Source organism: Octopus sinensis, linkage group LG23 (genome assembly GCF_006345805.1).
Source record: "Octopus sinensis linkage group LG23, ASM634580v1, whole genome shotgun sequence".
Taxonomy (NCBI): Eukaryota; Metazoa; Mollusca; class Cephalopoda; order Octopoda; family Octopodidae; genus Octopus; species Octopus sinensis.
The window spans coordinates 5671568-5692448 of record NC_043019.1 but is presented as its reverse complement, the minus strand read 5'-3'; the positions used below and the strand labels follow the sequence as shown (position 1 = coordinate 5692448).

The window sequence follows — 20881 nt, the reverse complement described above, 5'->3', positions numbered from 1 at the left end:
CTTTCATCAAGGCAATGTCAGACCACACACTTCTTTGCAGATGTGGCAGAAGTTACTGGGACTTGGCTGGGAAGTTATGCTGCACCCTCTAAATTTGCCTAACCTTGCACCTTCAAATTTGCACCTGTTTTAATCTCCTCTTCAAAATTCATTGAATGGACAAAGATTCAACTCTAAAGAGAATGTAAGAATTCATTTGGAAGGGGTTTTTTTACCAGTAGACAGGAAATTCTTTGAGCAGGGAAGAATGGATCTGCTCACAAGTTGGCAGAAGATACTAAAGTGAAACAGTAGTTATACCATAGATTAAATAAACTGGTCTGTGTTTAAAATTTGTCTTATTTTTCTTAAAAAACTGAATAGATTTTTGGCCAACCCAGTGTGTGTGTGTGTGTGATTTTAATTCTGTGAGTTACCTGTTGAAAATACCATAAGGTTTTTCCTTTTTTAATATTCGTTCTTTGTTTTTGGAGAGGGATTTGTTTCTCTCCTCTTTTATTCCCCATCCCTAATAATGCGAAGACAGTTGTTCAGATTTTGTATTTCCAAACATCCCCACTCATGGCTCTTTATATTGCATTTGAAATTTCATTTTAAACCTCAGACCAAACATTTCATTCTGTTATATTATGAAGAAAACAAAAAAAAAATCACGAAAAGATCACAGATAGAAGAATTTTATAGAACTGTGCAACTTTTTAACGTTATTAGAATAATGGATATAAGGATTGTGAGCTTCAATGGAGTTCCTCAAATTGTTCAGAAAGTCAGATTTCTCTCCACAACCTTGTCATTGTAAGCCCAAGACTTTAGCCACTAAGCCATGCACCTTCACATTTCATAATAATAATAATAATAATAATAATAATAATAATAAGGATGAGTTAACTGGAATAGTAATAGTAATGAGGGTGATGATGGGCTTACTGTATACAGTGCTATGACCCACTAAAACTGCTTTATACTAAATTTTCATTCTTAAATTCTTCCATTTTTAAATTACATTTTACTTACATTTGATTGGAAGAATGTTTTAGAAAGCAGACCAATCAAAGGATATTTCATTAAGGACTGTTTTTCTGTGCAACTAATGTTACTAGAATATACACACACATACACACACACGCACACACACACATACTTACATGTACATATATTCAGGGCATTCGGGCAGTTTGAATAAAAGAACAAGAAAACACAATATCTCATCAAAAAAATAAAAGGATTTAAAAAAAACACATAAATTATCAACTAGATTATGGCTGGGAGATAATAGATTTCCCAAAGTAGCTGTTCTCAGTTTCCACCATGGCCTCAAGACAGCTCCAGAACCTGGTGAATGCATTCCTTACTGTGTCCCTGGGAAGATTTTTTGAACACCTCTTTGATCTTGTTCTCCAATTTGGCCATGGTGATGTCTTTCTCACCTGTACTCCACACGTAGTGACCCATGGCATTAGAATCAGAAGTATTAGGGGCCATAAACTGAAGCTGATGAAGTGGTAGGAACTCTCCTATAACCACTTCTGACTCCTTTTAGAGGTTTGGCAAGAAGTCAAATCCTACTGCCACACATATGGCCCTCCAGCAGTACCCTCTCCAGCCAGGGATTGACCAGTTTTCAGTAGCTTCACATAGCCATCTAAATTGAGCAAAACATGTGGCTATGAATCCTGACATGTAGACACAGTCAGAATGCCTGCTCTGCCCCTTTCGTGCTGGTTACAGCTTCATAGTTTCTGATGCAGTTGTCCATATCACATCTTACAGTCTTTACTGGATTCACAAAGTATCAAGGGGCAGTCGTCATGATGCCTGCCTTTTGATACCCGACACAAATCCTCAGAATACACCCAACGCTTTCCCAATATTCACATGGCTTCCAGTCCTCCATGTCAACTAACTTTTTCCCACCTGCAAAGCATATTCTGGGTCAGTGCTTTTCAACCTTTTTGCTGAAGCAGAACCCCAAGGAAACATTCCACTGGCTCGAGGAACCCCTGTGCAATTATTTAATTGACTTATGCACACATATCTGCACAGGAGAATTAAAAATTACTGTCGATTTTAGCAGTTTTGTAACTTCTTGTGGAACCCCTGGACTGTACTGGCGGAACCCTATGGTTCCACGGAACTCCGGTTGAAAACCACTGTTCTAGGTATTCTATGAGGGTACAAACTAGAATTATCTCATTCACACACACACACACACACACACACACACACACACGAACAGGGTGTTCCGGCTAAATTTTCATGATTTTTGTTTCCTTTTCCCAGGAGAATTCCAACACCATTGACTATTCTCCTGGGAAAAGGAAACAAAAGTCATAAAATTTAGCCTGAACACCCTGTTCGTGTGTGTGTGTGTGGTGTGTGTGTGTGTGTGTGTGTGTATGTGTGTGTGAGTGTGTGTGTGTGTGTGTGTGTGTGTGTGTGTGTGTGTGTTTGTGTGTGTGTGTGAATGAGATAATTCTAGTTTGTACCCTCATAGAATACCCAGAATATGCATTGAAGCCCCTTATGAGATGCCGTCATATTTATGTACATCATTGTTCAGGGGGGTGAATTAACCTCTTCACCCCTCCCTCTTCCCCCACGCTGATATCCATTTCGATATGGGTATATATATCGAGACATGGGAGATAATTCATACTGGTAACTTATCTAAGGGGTTTAACTCTTTTCTAACTGATGATGGTAAGAATGCATATTAATGAAGACACACACACCTTCACACACATACAAGCAAACACACGTCTGCTCACACATACTGTTGCACATTATCTGCTAGGCAGATGGATAGATTTTGAGGCACAGGTAGCTGGGAGCCAGGTATGAAATACATCAGCTAATGTGTAGGATTTTGTTAGAAAGACAGATCTAGATATTTCTGTATTTACATAGATAGGTACTCTTTACTCTTTTTACTTGTTTCAGTCATTTGTCTGCGGCCATGCTGGAGTACCGCTTTTAGTCGAGCAAATCGACCCCCAGGACTTTTCTTTGTAAGCCTAGTACTTATTCTATTGGTCTCTTTTGCTGAACTGCTAAGTGACGGGGCCGTAAACACACCAGCATCAGTTGCCAAGTGATGTTGGGTGGCAAACACAGACACACAAACAAATACACACATACATATATATATATATATATACATATATACGACGGGCTTCTTTCAGTTTCCCTCTACCAAATCCACTCACAAGGCTTTGGTCAGCCCAAGGCTACAGTAGAAGACGCTTGCCAAAGGTGCCACACAGTGAGACTGAACCTGGAACCATGTTGTTGGTAAGCAAGCTACTTACCACACAGCCACTCCTACGCCTATGTAATAATGGTGAAGCGTTTATGTATACAGTAGCTGTTACTAGACAGGTGGCAGTAAATGGGTACACATTGACACATACACGACAACAGGATGATGAAGGGTTCTTGGGGGAATGAGTTCACGCCTGAACAGTAGATTACACTTAAAAGAATAACATCATGAAACAATATGTAGTGTATCCTGGAAGTTCAATATATTTATGCCATGTATATATATATATGTGGAGGCACAATGGCCCAGTGGTTAGGGCAGTGGACTCGTGGTTGTAGGATCGCGGTTTCAATTCCCTGACCGGGTGTTGGGGGTGTTTATTGAGCGAAAACACCTATAGCTCCACGAGGGTGTAGTGGCAATCCCTGCTGTACTCTTCCGCCGCAACTTTCTCTCACTCTTTCTTCTATTGGCCTGCTCGCTTAGCCAGCAGGGTGGCATCATTTGAAGGCTAAAACAATGCGAAGCACATTGTGACCAGCGATGTGTAGCAACATCTGATAGCCTGATCGGGCACGGTGATCACGGTGATATATATATATATATATATATATATATATATATATATATATGAGTATATAAGGATAAATTATCTAGGTGAGTATCATAATAGCTCTAAGGTGTATTCCAGGTTCTGACTAACCACGTCAAGTCGTAATAAAGATTAATGATTGCTTAGTGTGAGCAATAATCCCACTGTAATTCTTCCAACAGGTAAATCTGGATTCACTTCTCTGGATTATAAATTTTTGCAGGAGTGTAAATTCCGAACAATTACAAAGAATACAGAGACTGGTACATCTTGAAACTTTTCTTTTTATTTAACAGTTAGTTATACAGCATAATGAGAGAGAGATAGGCGCAGGAGTGGCTGTGTGGTAAGTAGCTTGCTAACCAACCACATAGTTCCGGGTTCAGTCCCACTGCTTGGCATCTTGGGCAAGTGTCTTCTGCTATAGCCCTGGGCCGACCAATGCCTTGTGAGTGGATTTGGTAGACGGAAACTGAAAGAAGCCCGTCATATATATGTATATATATGTGTGTGTTTGTGTGTGTGTGTGTGTTTGTGTGTGTGTGTTTGTCCCCCCAGCATTGCTTGACAACCGATGCTGGTGTGTTTACGTCCCCGTCACTTAGCGGTTCGGCAAAAAGAGACCGATAGAATAAGTACTGGGCTTACAAAAGAATAAATCCTGGGGTCGATTTACTCGACTAAAGGCGGTGCTCCAGCATGGCCGCAGTCAAATGACTGAAACAAGTAAAAGAGTAAAAAAGAGAGAGAGAGAGAGAGAGAGAGAGAGACCTCATACACACACCTCTATGCTGGTTAGGCTTTTCTCAATAGAGCTGTGTGTCTTATAACAGATGTAATTCATATTGGTGAGTGTCTCATATAAATATATCTATCATTTTCTCTTTTCATCTCTCTCTCTCTCTTGCAGCCTACCCCTTTCTCACCCTCTTCCCCCCGCCCTCTCTATGCATGCACACACACACACACATTTACTTATCTTGTCTGTTCGTTTTCCTCAACCCAGACCCAGATGTCACACTAAACAGCCCCTCCTTCAATTCCTTTTCTCTCTCTGCAGGACCGAGGGCAACCATTCTTCTGTTGCATCATGGGATTCCAGTAATGAACCGCCATCCTACTTGAGCCGTCCAAATAAAATGGCCTTGTCACTGACCACTGCCCACTATCCTCAAGGACGCCTCAACAATACATTTTCAGGTATTTATATCTATTCATATATATGTATGTATGTGTCTGCTTGTGTGTGTGTATCATTGTAAGTATACATATATATATACGTTTTTATTATTTTTATGCAATTTACTTAATCTTCGGTATATTATTGTTATTTTAATTTTAGTATTTCTATTATATGTAATTTTCTAGATGGTGTAATTTAATTGTTCATTTTGAATTGATAAAAGGTGTTTTTTTCTAATTTTTATATATATATATATATATTATATTGTTTGAAATTTGATTTAGTATTTCTAAATTGAATTTTTCCCAGTAAGTTAGGATTAATATTCCCTCAAATAATTATTATATATATACTTTGCATTCAAAATGTGACCGCGTGTGTACCGTTGGCGATTTTTTTCCTCCGTCTTCCCTTTTCCTATGTTTCTGATAAAGAGCTCCGCTCGAAACGTTAAACTCCCCTTCTTTCCTTCCTTCCTGAGCGTCCAATAATACTATACTTGTTCCACATCCTCGCGTTGTTGTGTTCAAAATTCTAAAATGAAATTTCGTAAGCATTGATGAATGGAACTACCAAATCCTGTGTTTTCACTGCATTGCATAACAGCAGCAGCAGCTAGCCAAACACCAAACGCCAGACCAAAAGTCAGTCAACCTAATATAGATTAATACTAACCAATGATGGCATGAAAAGCTATTAGTAACAGAAGCAGCTTATGTAGTGTCTATTAATTAGCATCAGTACTGACGAAATTTGGTCAACTGATAGAATCTTGATGCTTCTTAGCATTTGTTAAGTCAGTGAATTGACTTGGCAGGACATTCACTGCTGTCTTCAGCATTACAAGTAACACTTTCAAGTTAGTTTAGTACCGTGTTTTTCCAGATCTTCTTCACAGTTTGAGATTGGCACTTTTTTATGCAGCTGTCCCCATCCATAGGCATCACATGACCATATCAGCTCAGTCTTCTCTCTTGCACACTGCGTCTGATGTAGTCATCATCATCATCATCATCATCATCATCGTTTAACGTCCATTTTCCATGCTAGCATGAGTTGAACGGTTTGACCGGGGATCTGGGAAGCCAGAAGGCTGCACCAGGCTCCAGTCTGATCTGGCAGTGTTTCTACAGCTGGATGCCCTTCCTAATGCCAACCACTCCGTGAGTGTAGTGGGTGCTTTTTACGTGCCATCGGCACAGAAGCCAGTCAAGAAGGCGCTGGCATCGGCCACGATCGGTTGGTGCTTTTTACGTGTCACCAACACAGACGCCAGTCAGGTGGCGCTGGAGAAAACATTTACCCTCGGTCATACATGCACACTGACATTGCACATCCCACAAAATATGCAAGCTTCATTTCCTTCAGGCTTTTGCATTCACAACTGACATTTCACTACCATGTACGCACCATAGCTGTACACAAGCATCATACAATCTGCCTTCCAATCTGAAGGAGAGATCCTTGTTATCACTTTGGTGATAGATCTCGTGAACTTTGCCCAGCTGGTTCTCATTCAGGCAACTACACTTTTAGTGATTCCTCCATCACTACTAATTTAGTCACCTTGGTAACAGGAAATTTCTACTATCTCCAAGGAAGTCCTAGGCATTAGAGGAAATCTCTTTCCTGTGTGTTCACAGTGTTTATAGTTCCTGCATCTGTACCCCATACAAAGACTACTTTTACTATTAACCTTCCTCTTATATGTCCATAGCCTGTCTGGGTACACCATATGGAATTTCTATCTACATCTTTCCTATATATTAAGTTAAGTTAAGTTCATTTTTTGGCTCAAAAAGCAAAAGCAAAGCCATGTAGGGGGACATGGAGTTATGTACAAGGAGGGTGTTCATGCAAAGAGTTCAGGCCATTTCTGGTCAAGAGAGTCTTTGAACCGAGCGGTCGTTGGCATCTTCACTATCTCGTCCGGCAGCTTATTCCACGGATCCGCAACCCGGACGGAGAAAGCCCCTCTCCTTCGATTGAGATGAAATCGTTGCAGATAGAGCTTTTCGGAGCGACCCCGCAGCCGACGCTATTGAACAGAGCCTTCTTCTTTCCTGCTTACTAGTACTTTGGCCTTTGCCAAATTTACCCTAAGGCCCTTTGATTCCAGTCCTTGCTTGCACACCTGAATTTCTTCTCGAATTCTGCTATAGATTTAACTATAAGAACAATGTCAACGGCATAGAGAAGTCCCGTGGACAACCAGTTTTAAATTTCTCTGTTATGGATTATAACAAAAGAGATGTTGAAAAGTTCTTGCTTTAAGAATATTGTTGAAATGCTTAGTTGGAGACCTAAATTTCCGAGTTCTTTTATAGGGTTTACAAAAACTGAAGGACCACAGCAATAAGTATGTGAATCTGAGATAGGATTATGTTGAATAAAATCATTAACTGATCCTCCTGTATTTTCTCTTATCCAAAACCAGGAATTTTTCAGCACCCCCTCATATATATTTATATGCATATATGTATGTATACATGTGTGTGTGTGTATGATGGTTGTTCCCATCAGTTTCAATGTTTGAATGTTTGGCTTGATGTATATGTAATGTATATATATATATAAATTCACATGGAGCATGAAAAAGTACAGAATGCTGAAGAGAGAACACATAGTATTTTTAACTCAACAGCTGTTTCTGGGGGCTCAGAATTATGAAATAATCAGAATGAACATAATTAACAGACAAAATGTGCACAACGTCAAGGATATGCAACCAATAAATGGTCACACAGAGACATCACCATAAGACCAGCTTCCTACATCATAACATTCAGTATTCCGTATTTTTTATGTTCCATCATCATCATCATCATCATCATCATTTAACGTCCGCTTTCCATGCTAGCATGGGTTGGACGGTTCAACTGGGGTCTGGGGAGCCCGAAAGCTGCACCAGTCCAGTCAGATCTGGCAGTGTTTCTACAGCTGGATGCCCTTCCTAACGCCAACCACTCCGAGAGTGTAGTGGGTGATTTTATGTGCCACCGACACAGGTGCCAGACGAGGCTGACAAACGGCCACGCTCGGATGGTGTTTTTATGTGCCACCGACACAGGTGCCAGACGAGGCTGGCAGACGGCCACGCTCGGATGGTGTTTTTTATGTGCCACCGACACAGGTGCCAGACGAGGCTGGCAGACGGCCACGCTCGGATGGTGTTTTTATGTGCCACCGACACAGGTGCCAGACGAGGCTGGCAGACGGCCACGCTCGGATGGTGTTTTTATGTGCCACCGACACAGGTGCCAGATGAGGCTGGCAAACGGCCACGATCGGATGGTGCTTGTTACGTGCCCACAGCACGGAGGCCAGTCGATGCGGTACTGGCTACGGCCACGTTCGGATGGTTTTCTTATGTGCCACGTGCCACCGGCACTGGTACCACAAAGGTACAAATTCCATTGATGTTCATCTATTTTGATTTGTTTTGATTTGATTTTATTTTCACTTGCCTCAACAGGTCTTCACAAGTGTCACAAGAAGGAAGGTATGCACAGGTGGACTGACTACGTCCCAGGTAGGGGCCATGGGTTATGGCCTGACTAGTCTTGCCGGGTCTTCGGATGGTGTTTTTATGTGCCACCGACACAGGTGCTAGATGAGGCTGGCGAACGGCCACGATCGGATGGTGTTTGTCATGTGCCCACCGCACTGACTACGGCACTGATGGATTTCTTGTGTGCCACAGGCACTGGTACCACAAGATACAAATTCCATTGATGTTCATCTATTTTGTCTATTTTGATTTGATTTGATTTGATTTTCACTTGCCTCAACCGGTCTTCACAAGTGTCACAAGAAGGAAGGAAGGTATGCACAGGTGGACTGACTAGTCTTGCCGGGTCTTCGGAAGGTGTTTTTATGTGCCACCGACACAGGTGCCAGATGAGGCTGGCGAACGGCCATGATCGGATGGTGTTTGTTACGTGCCCACAGCACGGAGGCCGGTCGATGCGGAACTGGCTACGGCCACGTTCGGATGGTTCTCATGTGTGCCACCGGCACTGGTACCACAAAGATACAGATTCCATTGATGTTCATCTATTTTGATTTGTTTTGATTTGATTTTCACTTGCCTCAACAGGTCTTCACAAGTGTCACAAGAAGGAAGGTATGCACAGGTGGACTGACTACGTCCCAGGTAGGGGCCATGGGTTATGGCCTGACTAGTCTTGCCGGGTCTTCGGATGGTATTTTTATGTGCCACCGACACAGGTGCTAGATGAGGCTGGCGAACGGCCACGATCGGATGGTGTTTGTCATGTGCCCACAGAACGGAGGCCGGTCGATGCGGAACTGGCTACGGCCACTTTCGGATGGTTTTCTCTTGTGTACCACCGGCACTGGTACCACAATGGAATTTATTTGTCTATATATATATTAATATCTATATGCTTGTGTATATGTGTTTATCTTCTGAATATATTTACTTATTTGAATCTACACATATCTCTCACTCTATACATATGTATATCTATGTGTGTGTGTGTGTGTGTTTATATATATCAAGCCTAATCTTAATCCTCTCTCTCTCTCTCTCTCTCTCTCTCTTTCTCTCTATTTATCTATCTATCTACCTATATAAATATATCGAAATCGAAATCAAATTGGATGACTGGCATCCATGCTAGTGAAGCACTAAAAGTACCATACTAGTGAGATCGTTGCCAGAACAACAAGCTAGCCTCCGTGCCGATGGCACGTAAAAAACACCATTTGAGCATGGTTGTTACCTGCATCACCTTACTGGCACTTGTGCTGGTGGCACGTAAAAAAACATTTGAGCGAGGTCGTTGCCAGTGCCGCTGGACAGGCTCCTGTGCAGGTGGCACATAAAAAACACCATTTGAGTGTGGCTGTTGCCAGTACTGCCTGACTGGCCCTCATGACGGTGACACGTAAAAGCACCCACTACACTCTCGGAGTGGTTGGCATTAGGAAGGGCATCCAGCTGTAGAAATTCTGCCAGATCAGATTGGAGCCTGGTGCAGCCATCTGGTTCGCCAGACCTTAGTCAAATCAGCCAACCCATGCAAGCATGGAAAGCGGACGTTAAATGTTGATGATGATGAGATATATATATATATATATATATATAATATATATATATATATATATATATATTGGGGTGGTCTGTACCAATAGATATATATGTGTGTGTATATATCTATAAAACTCATTAGTAGACCAGAAAATAAAAGATACTTCACTGAAAATAAACATGTTTTTATCTTTTAATGGTTTTTAAAACAGCAAAACCATTTTAGTGAAACCCTCTCTCTCTCTCTCCCTCTCTCTCCCTCTCTCTTTCTCCTCTTTTCCTCACTTCACATCTACGCACACATTGATGTGGTTGTTAGCAGTCTGCCTGTCCTTGTTGTTGTTACTGTCTCCTCCTTCTACCCCTGCAGTAGTCATACCACCACCACTACCACCACCACCACCACCACCACCACCACCACCACCACCGCCGCCGCCACTGCCGCCACTGCCGCCACCACCATCATCATCAAGTGATGTTATATCAATGAAAGAACCTCTCAACTCGTTACTTCTGCCCAAACTCAGGAAATCATTGAGTTCCTGAAATCTGTGGTACTTAAATACAGAAGTGTCAGCGAAGAATTTATATTCATTAAGTGCTGAGCTAATTAATAACTGTCGACTCTGTACACTTCATCCGCAGCAATCTGCTGCTACTTCTGCTTCTGCTCCTACTCTTCAACATCACCATCATTGTAATCTACAACCACCTATACCATCAGCATAATGGTGGGCACTAACACCACCACTATAGGCACCATCTTCATCATCATCATCAATATCAGAACCACTGACATGACCACAAACAACACCACCACCACCACCACCACCACCACTACCACCGTTCTCATCATTATTCACATGATCATAACAGAAAATATAAAACAATATATATACATATATATATATATATATATGTCAAGAGTGGCTGTGTGGTAAGTAGCTTGCTTACCAACCACATGGTTCCGGGTTCAGTCCCACTGCGTGGCACCTTGGGCAAATGTCTTCTACTATAGCCTCGGGCCAACCAAAGCCTTGTGAGTGGATTTGGTAGAGGGAAACTGAAAGAAGCCCGTCGTATATATGTATATATATGTATGTGCGTGTATGTTTTGTGTGTCTGTGTTTGTCCCCCCAGCATTGCTTGACAACCGATGCTGGTGTGTTTACGTCCCCGTTACTTAGCGGTTCGGTAAAAGAGACCAATAGAATAAGTACTGGGCTTACAAAGAATAAGTCCCGGGGTCGAGTTGCTCGATTAAAGGCGGTGCTCCAGCATGGCCGCAGTCAAATGACTGAAACAAGTAAAAGAGTAAAAGAGAGAGTATGTATGTATATATATTCATTCATTTATTTGGTTACAATTAAATGACTGCAGAAGCTATTATGTAACGTATATTCCAAAATGGGTTGATGTTATCATCCATGGCCATTGACATGAGGTTTGATTTCTCACCTGCATGTTGTTGAAACAGTTGTAGACCACGGAATAAATTTAATGCCTGCTACTCCATTCTTATGGTATACACACATACGCACATGCAGGCACACACACATACACATGTGCACGTGTGTGTACACACACTAACACATGCACACACATATATATATATATATATATATATATATAATCCCAGCTGTTTCTTCTTGAAGCACATCTGCTTATTCCATTATCACAAACAATGTGTATCCATAGTTGCTGCTGTGTGTCTGCACATGGATGTGTGTGTATCTTTCTCTTTCCTTCATTGGGGCTGTTTGTGCTGCTCCTGATTAACATCCAGACATAAACACTTCATCCAAATGTGATTTTTGTATTATAAAATTTTTCATCACCATCATCATCATCATCATCATCATCATCATCATCATCATCATCGTTTAACGTCCGTTTTCCGTGCTACCATGGGTTGGACGATTCAACTGGGGTCTGGGAAGCCAGAAGGCTGCACCAGGCTCCAGTCTGATTTGGCAGTGTTTCTACAGCTGGTTGCCCTTCCTAACGCCAACCACTCCGAGAGTGTAGTGGGTGCTTTTTACGTGCCACCGGCTTTCATTGATGAAATTTTAATAGGAAATTCCTCACATATCTGACATGTAAATTTTTGTACTTCCATTTAGCAAACAAAACATGTGTAATGGCAAATATAAAATCCAAAAGCATTTCCAATTTCCTGGCAGGGGTCATACACTATTAATGTTAATATGAGATCACCATGTCACATACATATGGTTGTGATGCATGTGCCTGGTGTACCCCTATCAGACGGGTAATCACGATGGGTATATTTTACACCAGTGTCACTTTGATGGCATGCACTGCTCTCTCACTCAATAATAATAATAATAACAATAATCCTTGGATGGAGTTTAATAAGCATTTAATTAAAGGTTTATCAATTCCATCATCCAAGGATTATTGTTGTTATTATTATTATATTTATCCTACGTAATATCAGTATAACTTGATGCGACACCGAAAGACTGGTTCACTGGTCAACATCAATGGACAGTGGTCAGCATAATGGAATAGGAGCATTGTTTGCATGTTCAAAACGTTTCCGACAAACTAATTTAAAAGATTCGAGTGTGTATGTATGTATCCATGCATATATATATATATATATATATATATATATGTATATATATATAGGGCGGTGAGCTGGCAGAATCGTTAGCATGCCGGGCGAAATGCGTAGCCATATTTCGTCTGTCATTATGTTCTGAGTTCAAATTCCGCCGAGGTCGACTTTGCCTTTCATCCTTTCGGGGTCGATAAATAAAGAACCAGTTTCGCACTGGGGTCGATGTAATCGACTTGATCCGTTTGTTTGTCCTTGTTTGTCCCCTTGTGGGTAGTAAAAAAATGTATATATATATATTGGAATTGAAATCAAAATCGCTCAAAAATCAATGGAAATTGTAGTTGTGGCACCAGTGCTGGTGGCACATAAAAGAACAATCCGAACGTGGCCGTTGCTAGCGCTGCCCCGACTGGCCTCCGTGCCGGTGACATGTAAAAAGCACCAACCGATCGTGTCCGTTGCCAGCCTCGCCTGGGACGTTAAAAAACACCCACTACACTCACGGAGTTGTTGGCATTAGGAAGGGCATCCAGCTGTAGAAACACTGCCAGATCAGACTGGAGCCTGGTGCAGCCTCCTGGCTTCCCCGGTCGAACCGTCCAACCCATGCTAGCATGAAAGCGGACGTTAAACGATGATGATGATGATATATATATATATATATATATATACATATACACACACATATATACATATAATAAATATGTTATGTGACTGTGACTTCAAGGTTTCAGCCTGTTAACCTTCATCAGTCTGAAAATATGTTACTCTGCAAAATGTATTGAATAATTCTTCAGTTTATCAAATTGATTTAATTAAAACTCTGCATAAAAACGAACATATATGAAATGTGTGTGTGTGTGTGAGAGAGAGAGAGAGAGAGAGAGAGAGAGAGAGAGAAAGCCTTTAACAGTGTTCCTCACTCTCTCCTCTGGTGGTTACTGTGGAAACTAAGTGTGGGCAAATGGTTGGTGAAAACCATCTGAGCCATGTACAAAGGTGTGGTCAGTGACAGGTAAGTTGACGATAGGTTCAACACAAATTAAACATGCAGGTAGAATTTCCCCAGGGCTCATTTGTCGGTCTCCTCTTGTCTGTCATACTCCTCCAGGTCATAACAGAGGAGTTCAAAACTGGTTGCCATGGAAGCTCCTCCGTGCTAAGGATCTTGTTCTTATTGCTGAATCTGTGATATAATTAGAAATGAAAGATCAGATGTGGAAACAAAATCTGGAATCAAAGAGCCTTAACCCTTTCAATACTGTATTTATTTTGAGATGCTGCGTTTCTTTCAATTACTTTAAATATAAGAAAGGATTTAGTAAAATAATAACTTAGTTATCATGAAGCTAGTGAAGGCGCATGGCTCAGTGGTTAGAGCGTCGAGCCTACGATCGTGTGGTTGTGAGTTCGAATCTCAGACCAGGCTGCGTGTTATGTTCTTGAGCAAGATACTTTATTTCACGCTGCTCCAATTCACTCAGCTGTAGAAATGAGTTGCGACATCACAAGTGCCAAGCTGTATCAGCCCTTGCCTTTCCCTTGGATAACACTGGTGACGTGGAGAGAAGAGGCCGGTATGCATGGGCGACTACTGGTATTCTGTAAACAACCTTGCCCGGACATGTGCCTGGGAGGGTAACTTTCTAGGAGCAATCCCATTGTCAGTCATGACTGAAGGAGGTCACAGCAGTGTTAGGAACATAAATTGTGACCAAGGTTTGGTGGAAGATTTTAATTCAGAACTTATGAAAACAAGACGTTCATACTCAGAGCCAGAGCCGGTTTCAGCCGGGTTAGTAACAAAAGGGTTAAGGTTATCTTAGCAATGACCAAAGTTCTAGTAAGCCAGAAATAGACAAAACATTTATCTCTTTAGAAAATGGCTGAGTTCAATATGTAGAAAAGTTTAGAGAAATTCCATGGGGTTCGCCCTGTGCCAACTTGAGACTTTATAAGAACTGCAGTGGAATCACAAAATGACAATAGTGAAAGTAGATTTGTGGTAGCTGTGCAGGAACAATACACACAGAAAACAGATTTTCTCAAATGCTTAGAAGGATTCTTAGAGATAGCAGATGGTTTCTGTTACCTAATTAGCAGTGGAGGAGGATGCGCTGAAAGCATAGTCACTAGAATAAGAATAAGTAAGTGGAAGTTTCCGAAAACTATTACCTCTGTTAGTAACTAAAGCCAGATTGTATGATGCTTGTGTATGAACAACAGTACCGCATGGTAGTGAATCTTGTGCTGTGGATGCAGAGGACATGCGAAGGCTAGAAAGAAATGAAGCTATCACACGCAGATAAATGTGCGATATCAGTGTGCAAGAACAAAAAGGAGCAAATGGAGAGAAAAATTGAACATAAAAAGCAACAGATGCAAGAGAGAAAACTGTGCTGGTGTGGTTGTGTGAGGTGCATGAATTAGGACACCTGTATAAAGGAAGCACCAATCGCTAAATGTGAATGGAACCTTTAGCAGAAGGAAACTCAAGAAAACGTGGAATGAAGGAATAAAGAATGATCTCGAGATGTTGAGTCTTATGAAGGAGATGACACAAGATTGAGACGATTGATGATTTACTGTGCTTCAGAAACCCCATCCTCTTTGGCACAAATTAAACCCTAAATGCATATTATCCATGTGTGTCTCTGCTACCAATCTGTCCCCAACATGTCTCTTCCTTATGGCTATTCTTCCTAACACTTCCCCTCCATCCCTCTTCTGACTACAGTACTTTTCATGCATCTACTATAACTATACAAGAGTGGAACTGAGTATATTTCATTCCCCACCTCTTTTGTGCTTCCACTCATCCTCCTCGGGGCCACTTCATTCTCGCATTCTCAATATCATACCCAACCATCTTATTTTTTACTGAACATCTTCTCCATCTCCACTCTTCCCCTTTACACCCTCTCATTCTGCTAATGGCAGTTCCCACTACTTATATTGACCTCCCACTACTTTTACCCCTATGTATCTCAAACTTCATCTCTGTCACTGTACATCTCTTGCACATCATTTCCCACTCTTCACATCATTTGTGCTGTCACCTATCACATACCTGTCCTGATCCTATTTCCTCCAATTTTCTCTTCCAAACTGGTATTCCCCATCGACCACATCTCTACTTGTGTTCACCATTCACTGCATTCATATTTATCCCTACTTCTACCCATCTGCCACTCTCCTTACAAACTCTTGTCAACTCACCTACCGGGTCATTCTGCCCAATCCTCTGGACTGCTTCTCTTATGTTCACCTTCCTGATATACTGGGGTAGTCATGTATCTCCTCTACTGCTAGACTCCTGTTTCTATCCCTTTGACATACTTTAACCTCTTACCACCCGGCATAAAGCTACTTCTTTCAATAGTACACCACCCTCTTACGCTGTATGGACACCTTGCATTACACTCCTCTGTATTGGATCATCATGTGGTTTGAAAGCCAAGTCCTTTAGAGGAGCTTCCTGTGACAGCCAACCAAATCCATATCTTATACTACAAATATATGATCACCTGTAGAGATGCATCACCACTATTGGATACTCCTAAACCAGTTGCTAAGTATTCCACCCGTGAGGGATTGATGCTAGAAGGGTCAAAACAATTGTCGTGATTAATAAACATTTTCGGATCTTCCATCTTCTGTCTCTCACATTATATACACATACACATACATTAGGAGTGGCTGTGTGGTAAGTAGCTTGCTTACCAACCACATGGTTCTGGGTTCAGTCCCACTGTGTGGCACCTTGGGTAAGTGTCTTCTACTATTGCCTCGGGTTGACCAAAGCCTTGTGAGTGGATTTGGTCAACGGAAACTGAAAGAAGCCCGTCGTATATATGTATGTGTGTGTATATGTCTGTGTGTCTGTGTTTGTTCCCCCAACATCATTTGGCAACTGATGGTGGTGTGTTTACATCCCCGTAACTTAGCGGTTCAGCAAAAGAGACCGATAGAATAAGTACTAGGCTTACAAAGAATAAGTCCTGAGGTCGATTTCTTCGACTAAAAGCGGTGCTCCAGGATGGTCGCAGTCAAATGACTGAAACAAGTAAAAGAGTAAAAGAATATATATTTATTTATTTTGTTTTTTATTTATATATATCTTTAATATAACAAAAACATCAACAACTGCGATGCCATCACACACATACACACTGACCGAGACATATGTACTTACAGTTCCTCACAGCCTTTCTCTCCACCTCTTCATATTTTCACAACTGTCTAAGGAGAGAGGTCAATGGTTAAGGTTGGTCATTAGAGCAGTGACTGACATTGAGACAAGTCTTAAAAGAACTGCCTTAGCTGATGGTCATACACAACAACACCACCACCACCACCGCCACTACCACTAACAACAACAACAACAACAACTACTACTACTACTACTACTACTACTACTACTCCTACTACTACTACTACTACTACAGTTATAGTAACACAACAGTGACACACAATGTCACTTTGTCAGTTCCTCTCTCACATTAGTTAAAACTGGGATACAGAGTCTAAAACATCAACACACCTCTACTACTACTACTACTACTACTACTACTACTACTACTACTACTACGACTACTACTGCTACTACTGCTACTACTACTACTACAGTAGCCAGTCAAATAAACAGCAAAGTAGATCTATGAACGACAGTAAAGTAGATCTACCGGTTGGTCCTCTACCAAGTGTGTTGGTAAAGTCCACAGTTGAGATTCTAGCGATCCAGGCTGGCTGCAATACCAATATGGTACAGGCGGTGTCGGATGACGAAGGTAAGTAAAGACCGACATACTCATATACCTGGCCCTAAATATCTTTGCCTCTCTTCAACACCTTATAACACTGTCTATATGTAATTGCCCTTATTATTGTAGTTGTTGCTAAATAGGTGCATTTAGGACTGCTTGCTCGGAACTTTACACACACAATTGTGTGTGCGTGTGTGTGTGTGTGTGCGTGTATTGAGAGATTCACACACATATCACATATACACAACTTATATGCTTACAAATATTTATATATATCTATATATGTATGTATATGTATATCTATATATATAAGTATTCAAATGTGTGTGTAATTTTATTTTTTTTATTTATTTTATCCCAACTAAGGGATAATATCTATCCAATATTCTGCTGGTAAAATACCCGATTATTAATACTCTTATTTATATTTATATTTATTTATATTTATAACTTAACCTTATGTACTTTCTAAAATCTCTGACAAAGCTTAGAGAAACACCCAAGTACCTCAACTTCATCTACCTATTACTTCAGTCTACTGGAGTAATAAAGGTGGAATGAGGTATTTTTACCTCTTGGCTGAAACAGCTGTAAGTTATTTTCTCAATTTATATTCATGTTTGTTATTTTATAATAATTACTGGTATCCTTATATATTGATATATTTTATATCTTATATGTAAAGCATAATATGTTATACATGTATGTATATTATTGTAAGTTGTTGGCATCCTTTTTGTCTCGGGAGACAATGGAGTTGCGCATGAAATAGTCTAGTCCGGCTTTTACATTTCATGTCCTAATACATTTCCTGCTGTGGCTGTGTAGTCCTATCCTAGACAAACACTCCCTCTGGCAGGTACCGCAAATGTAGCGAAGACTGTTCCTGGCTGGTTGTAATGCCATAGTTTCTTGTTGACGTCTTTTCTTGTCTTTCCATTTCTCCTCTCTCTCTCTGTCACTCCTTTGTATTCCCAGAGAGAGAGAGAGGAGAAATATTCTTGTAAGTATCAGTTTAGTAAATAAATAAGTTAACGTAATATAATGTCTAAAAGTTGATGAACCACCTATTGATCCCCTCCATTTTCTTATTGCTATATATTTATATATATATATATATATATATATATATATATATATATATATATATATATATTATATATATATATATATATATATACATACATACAAACATACATACTTACATACACTGGGTATCCCTCCCCAAAAATATATATACAATGAACGCGTATTAATTCAACGTTTATTAAAATATATTTCATATGGACAGAATTTGATTATTTTATTGGAGACCTGTTTTAAAAACTGAAATCCATTCTGGCTAAGGCTGATAACATGAAGCAGTGAAATCATAAATAATAAGAAGAAACATTTTGTTTGATATTTTTGTGCATTCCCATTCAAGTGCAGCCCTCAATTCATGCAATGTTGTCATTTTTGTACCATAAACTTTATCTTTTAAGTATCTGTATAGTTGTGTGGGGTCCATTAAGGGTATTCTTCTGAACTTCTTTGTCCATTCACCTGTTTGAGAAAGTTCTCATCAAGGTATGTTCTTGCATTGTTAGAGTAGTGTTGGAGTGCCTAATCTTGTTGGAAATTAAATTCTACATCTTCAGACGTTTTGAATACTTGGCATGACAGATTGTTACAATAAGTCCAAGGGGGTCGGCCACAGTACCATCATAAAAGAACAGTCTGATTAATCCATTTGATGCAAAGCCGCACCATACTGTAAATCCTGATAAATTAGCATGATGATGATGATGATGATGATGATGATCTTCTGTAATATGCAGATTCTCAGGTGCCCAGTAGGTGCAAATGTGGTGGTTATTGAGCCATTTAACTTAAATGTACCCTCATCACTCCAAAACAAACTGAACATCTTCACATGTTCAAAGTACCACTCAAAAAGTTCCAATCTTCCACCCGGACAGACTGTTCTTGGAATTTCTATTCATGAACTATTCTTGGAATGAAACTTTTCCAGTGACAATGCTTTGATGTAATTGATGCTTCATTTTGAAATTTCTGTCTCATAACTTGCTCACTGCGAAGATTTTCTTCAACTCTGCTTATGTATTTCTGGTACCCTTTCTTGCTTTGTGGGGCTTGTCAATGTCTGCAGTCTTCCGGAACATTTTTTGTAAGCATTCTGAAAAGTTCTGTCCACTTCATACTTATTTCTGATTTGAGCAGAGGTAGATCTGCTCAAAACTCCCTTGTCTTTGCATCACAACTGCATTCTACATTTTCAAACATCCAGGAGTACTTTAGGATAATTTCCTTTTTCCAAAGCTCTATTCCTTACTTCTAATGGGTTAAATCAGTGGCTCTCAAGTAGGGTCCAGTATGGCCCTTAGGGGTCCATCAAAAATTTTATTGTTAAATTTATGTTCAATTAATTGCTTGTGCTTCTACAATGCACAAAACATTGCAGTTTTTTTATGCAATTCCTAATAATATTTAATTCTATAAATACAGAAGGATTGAGCACCATCCGAGCATGATCATTGCCAGAGCGGCTAACTGGCTTCCGTGCCAGTGGCATGTAAGAGGCACCATTCGAGTGGGATCGTTACCAGTGTCACCTTACTGGCACCTGTGCCATTCGCATGTGTAAAAAGATTCGAGCGAGGTTGTTGCCAGTACCGCCTGACTGGCCCCTGTGCCGGTGGTATGTAATAGCACCCACTACACTCTCGGAGTGGTTGGCATTAGGAAGGGCATCCAGCTGTAGAAACTCTGCGAGATCAAGATTGAAGCCTGGTGCAACCATCTGGTTTGCCAGGCCTCAGTCAAAATCGTCCAACCCATGCTAGCATGGAAAGCGGACTTAAACGATGATGATGATGATCTTTTTTTTTATATATACATTTAATGGCTATGGAGCTCCAATAAAGTAAATTAGAAATTGAAGGGGTCCATAGACAAAAAAAATGATCTGGAAACACTGGGTTAAATCTAAAAAGAAAATGAAAATTGAGTTCTCAGCTGTTAAAGTGGGTATACATTTTTGGGGACACCCTGTATGCTTGTGCGTGTATGTGTAATAATAGTTACATCATAGAACAGTCATCAAGATTTTAAAACACACGAAAAGCTGTCATTTCTTTGTAGAATCGTTTGTTATGTGAGAATGTCTGCCACTTCCCCTTCTCCACTGACACAGTTCTGCATCATTTCCACTGCATCTCTACTTTCGTCTCCTTGAAGTTGCAGTGGATGAAGTAGGTTACAAAAGTACAGGGAAAGATGTACCCCTTTATAATAAATTCCAACATTATACAGAAAACTAATGCAACAGTTTTTGTGTTGCTTATAAATTGTTAAAATGACTCCCGTTTCAGCTAACCCTTTCGTTACCAACCCGGCTGAAACTAGCTCTGGCTCTGTAGTACAAATGTCTTG

General features: G+C 40.5%; 1 protein-coding gene across 6 annotated transcripts in view; it reads left to right on the top strand.

The window, feature by feature from the left end:
- LOC115223718 (ankyrin repeat and fibronectin type-III domain-containing protein 1) overlaps positions 1 to 20881 on the top strand; it is a 238818-nt gene that overhangs the window by 141466 nt on the left and 76471 nt on the right. For 5 of the 6 annotated variants that reach the window (XM_029794397.2, XM_036512367.1, XM_029794396.2 and 2 more), the window contains one exon: positions 4915 to 5054. In XM_029794397.2, coding sequence (XP_029650257.2) covers positions 4915 to 5054 — 140 coding nt within the window. Of the gene's footprint in view, positions 1 to 4914; positions 5055 to 17325; positions 17471 to 20881 lie in introns of those variants that run through there. The other variant, XM_036512368.1, reaches the window with a different exon arrangement.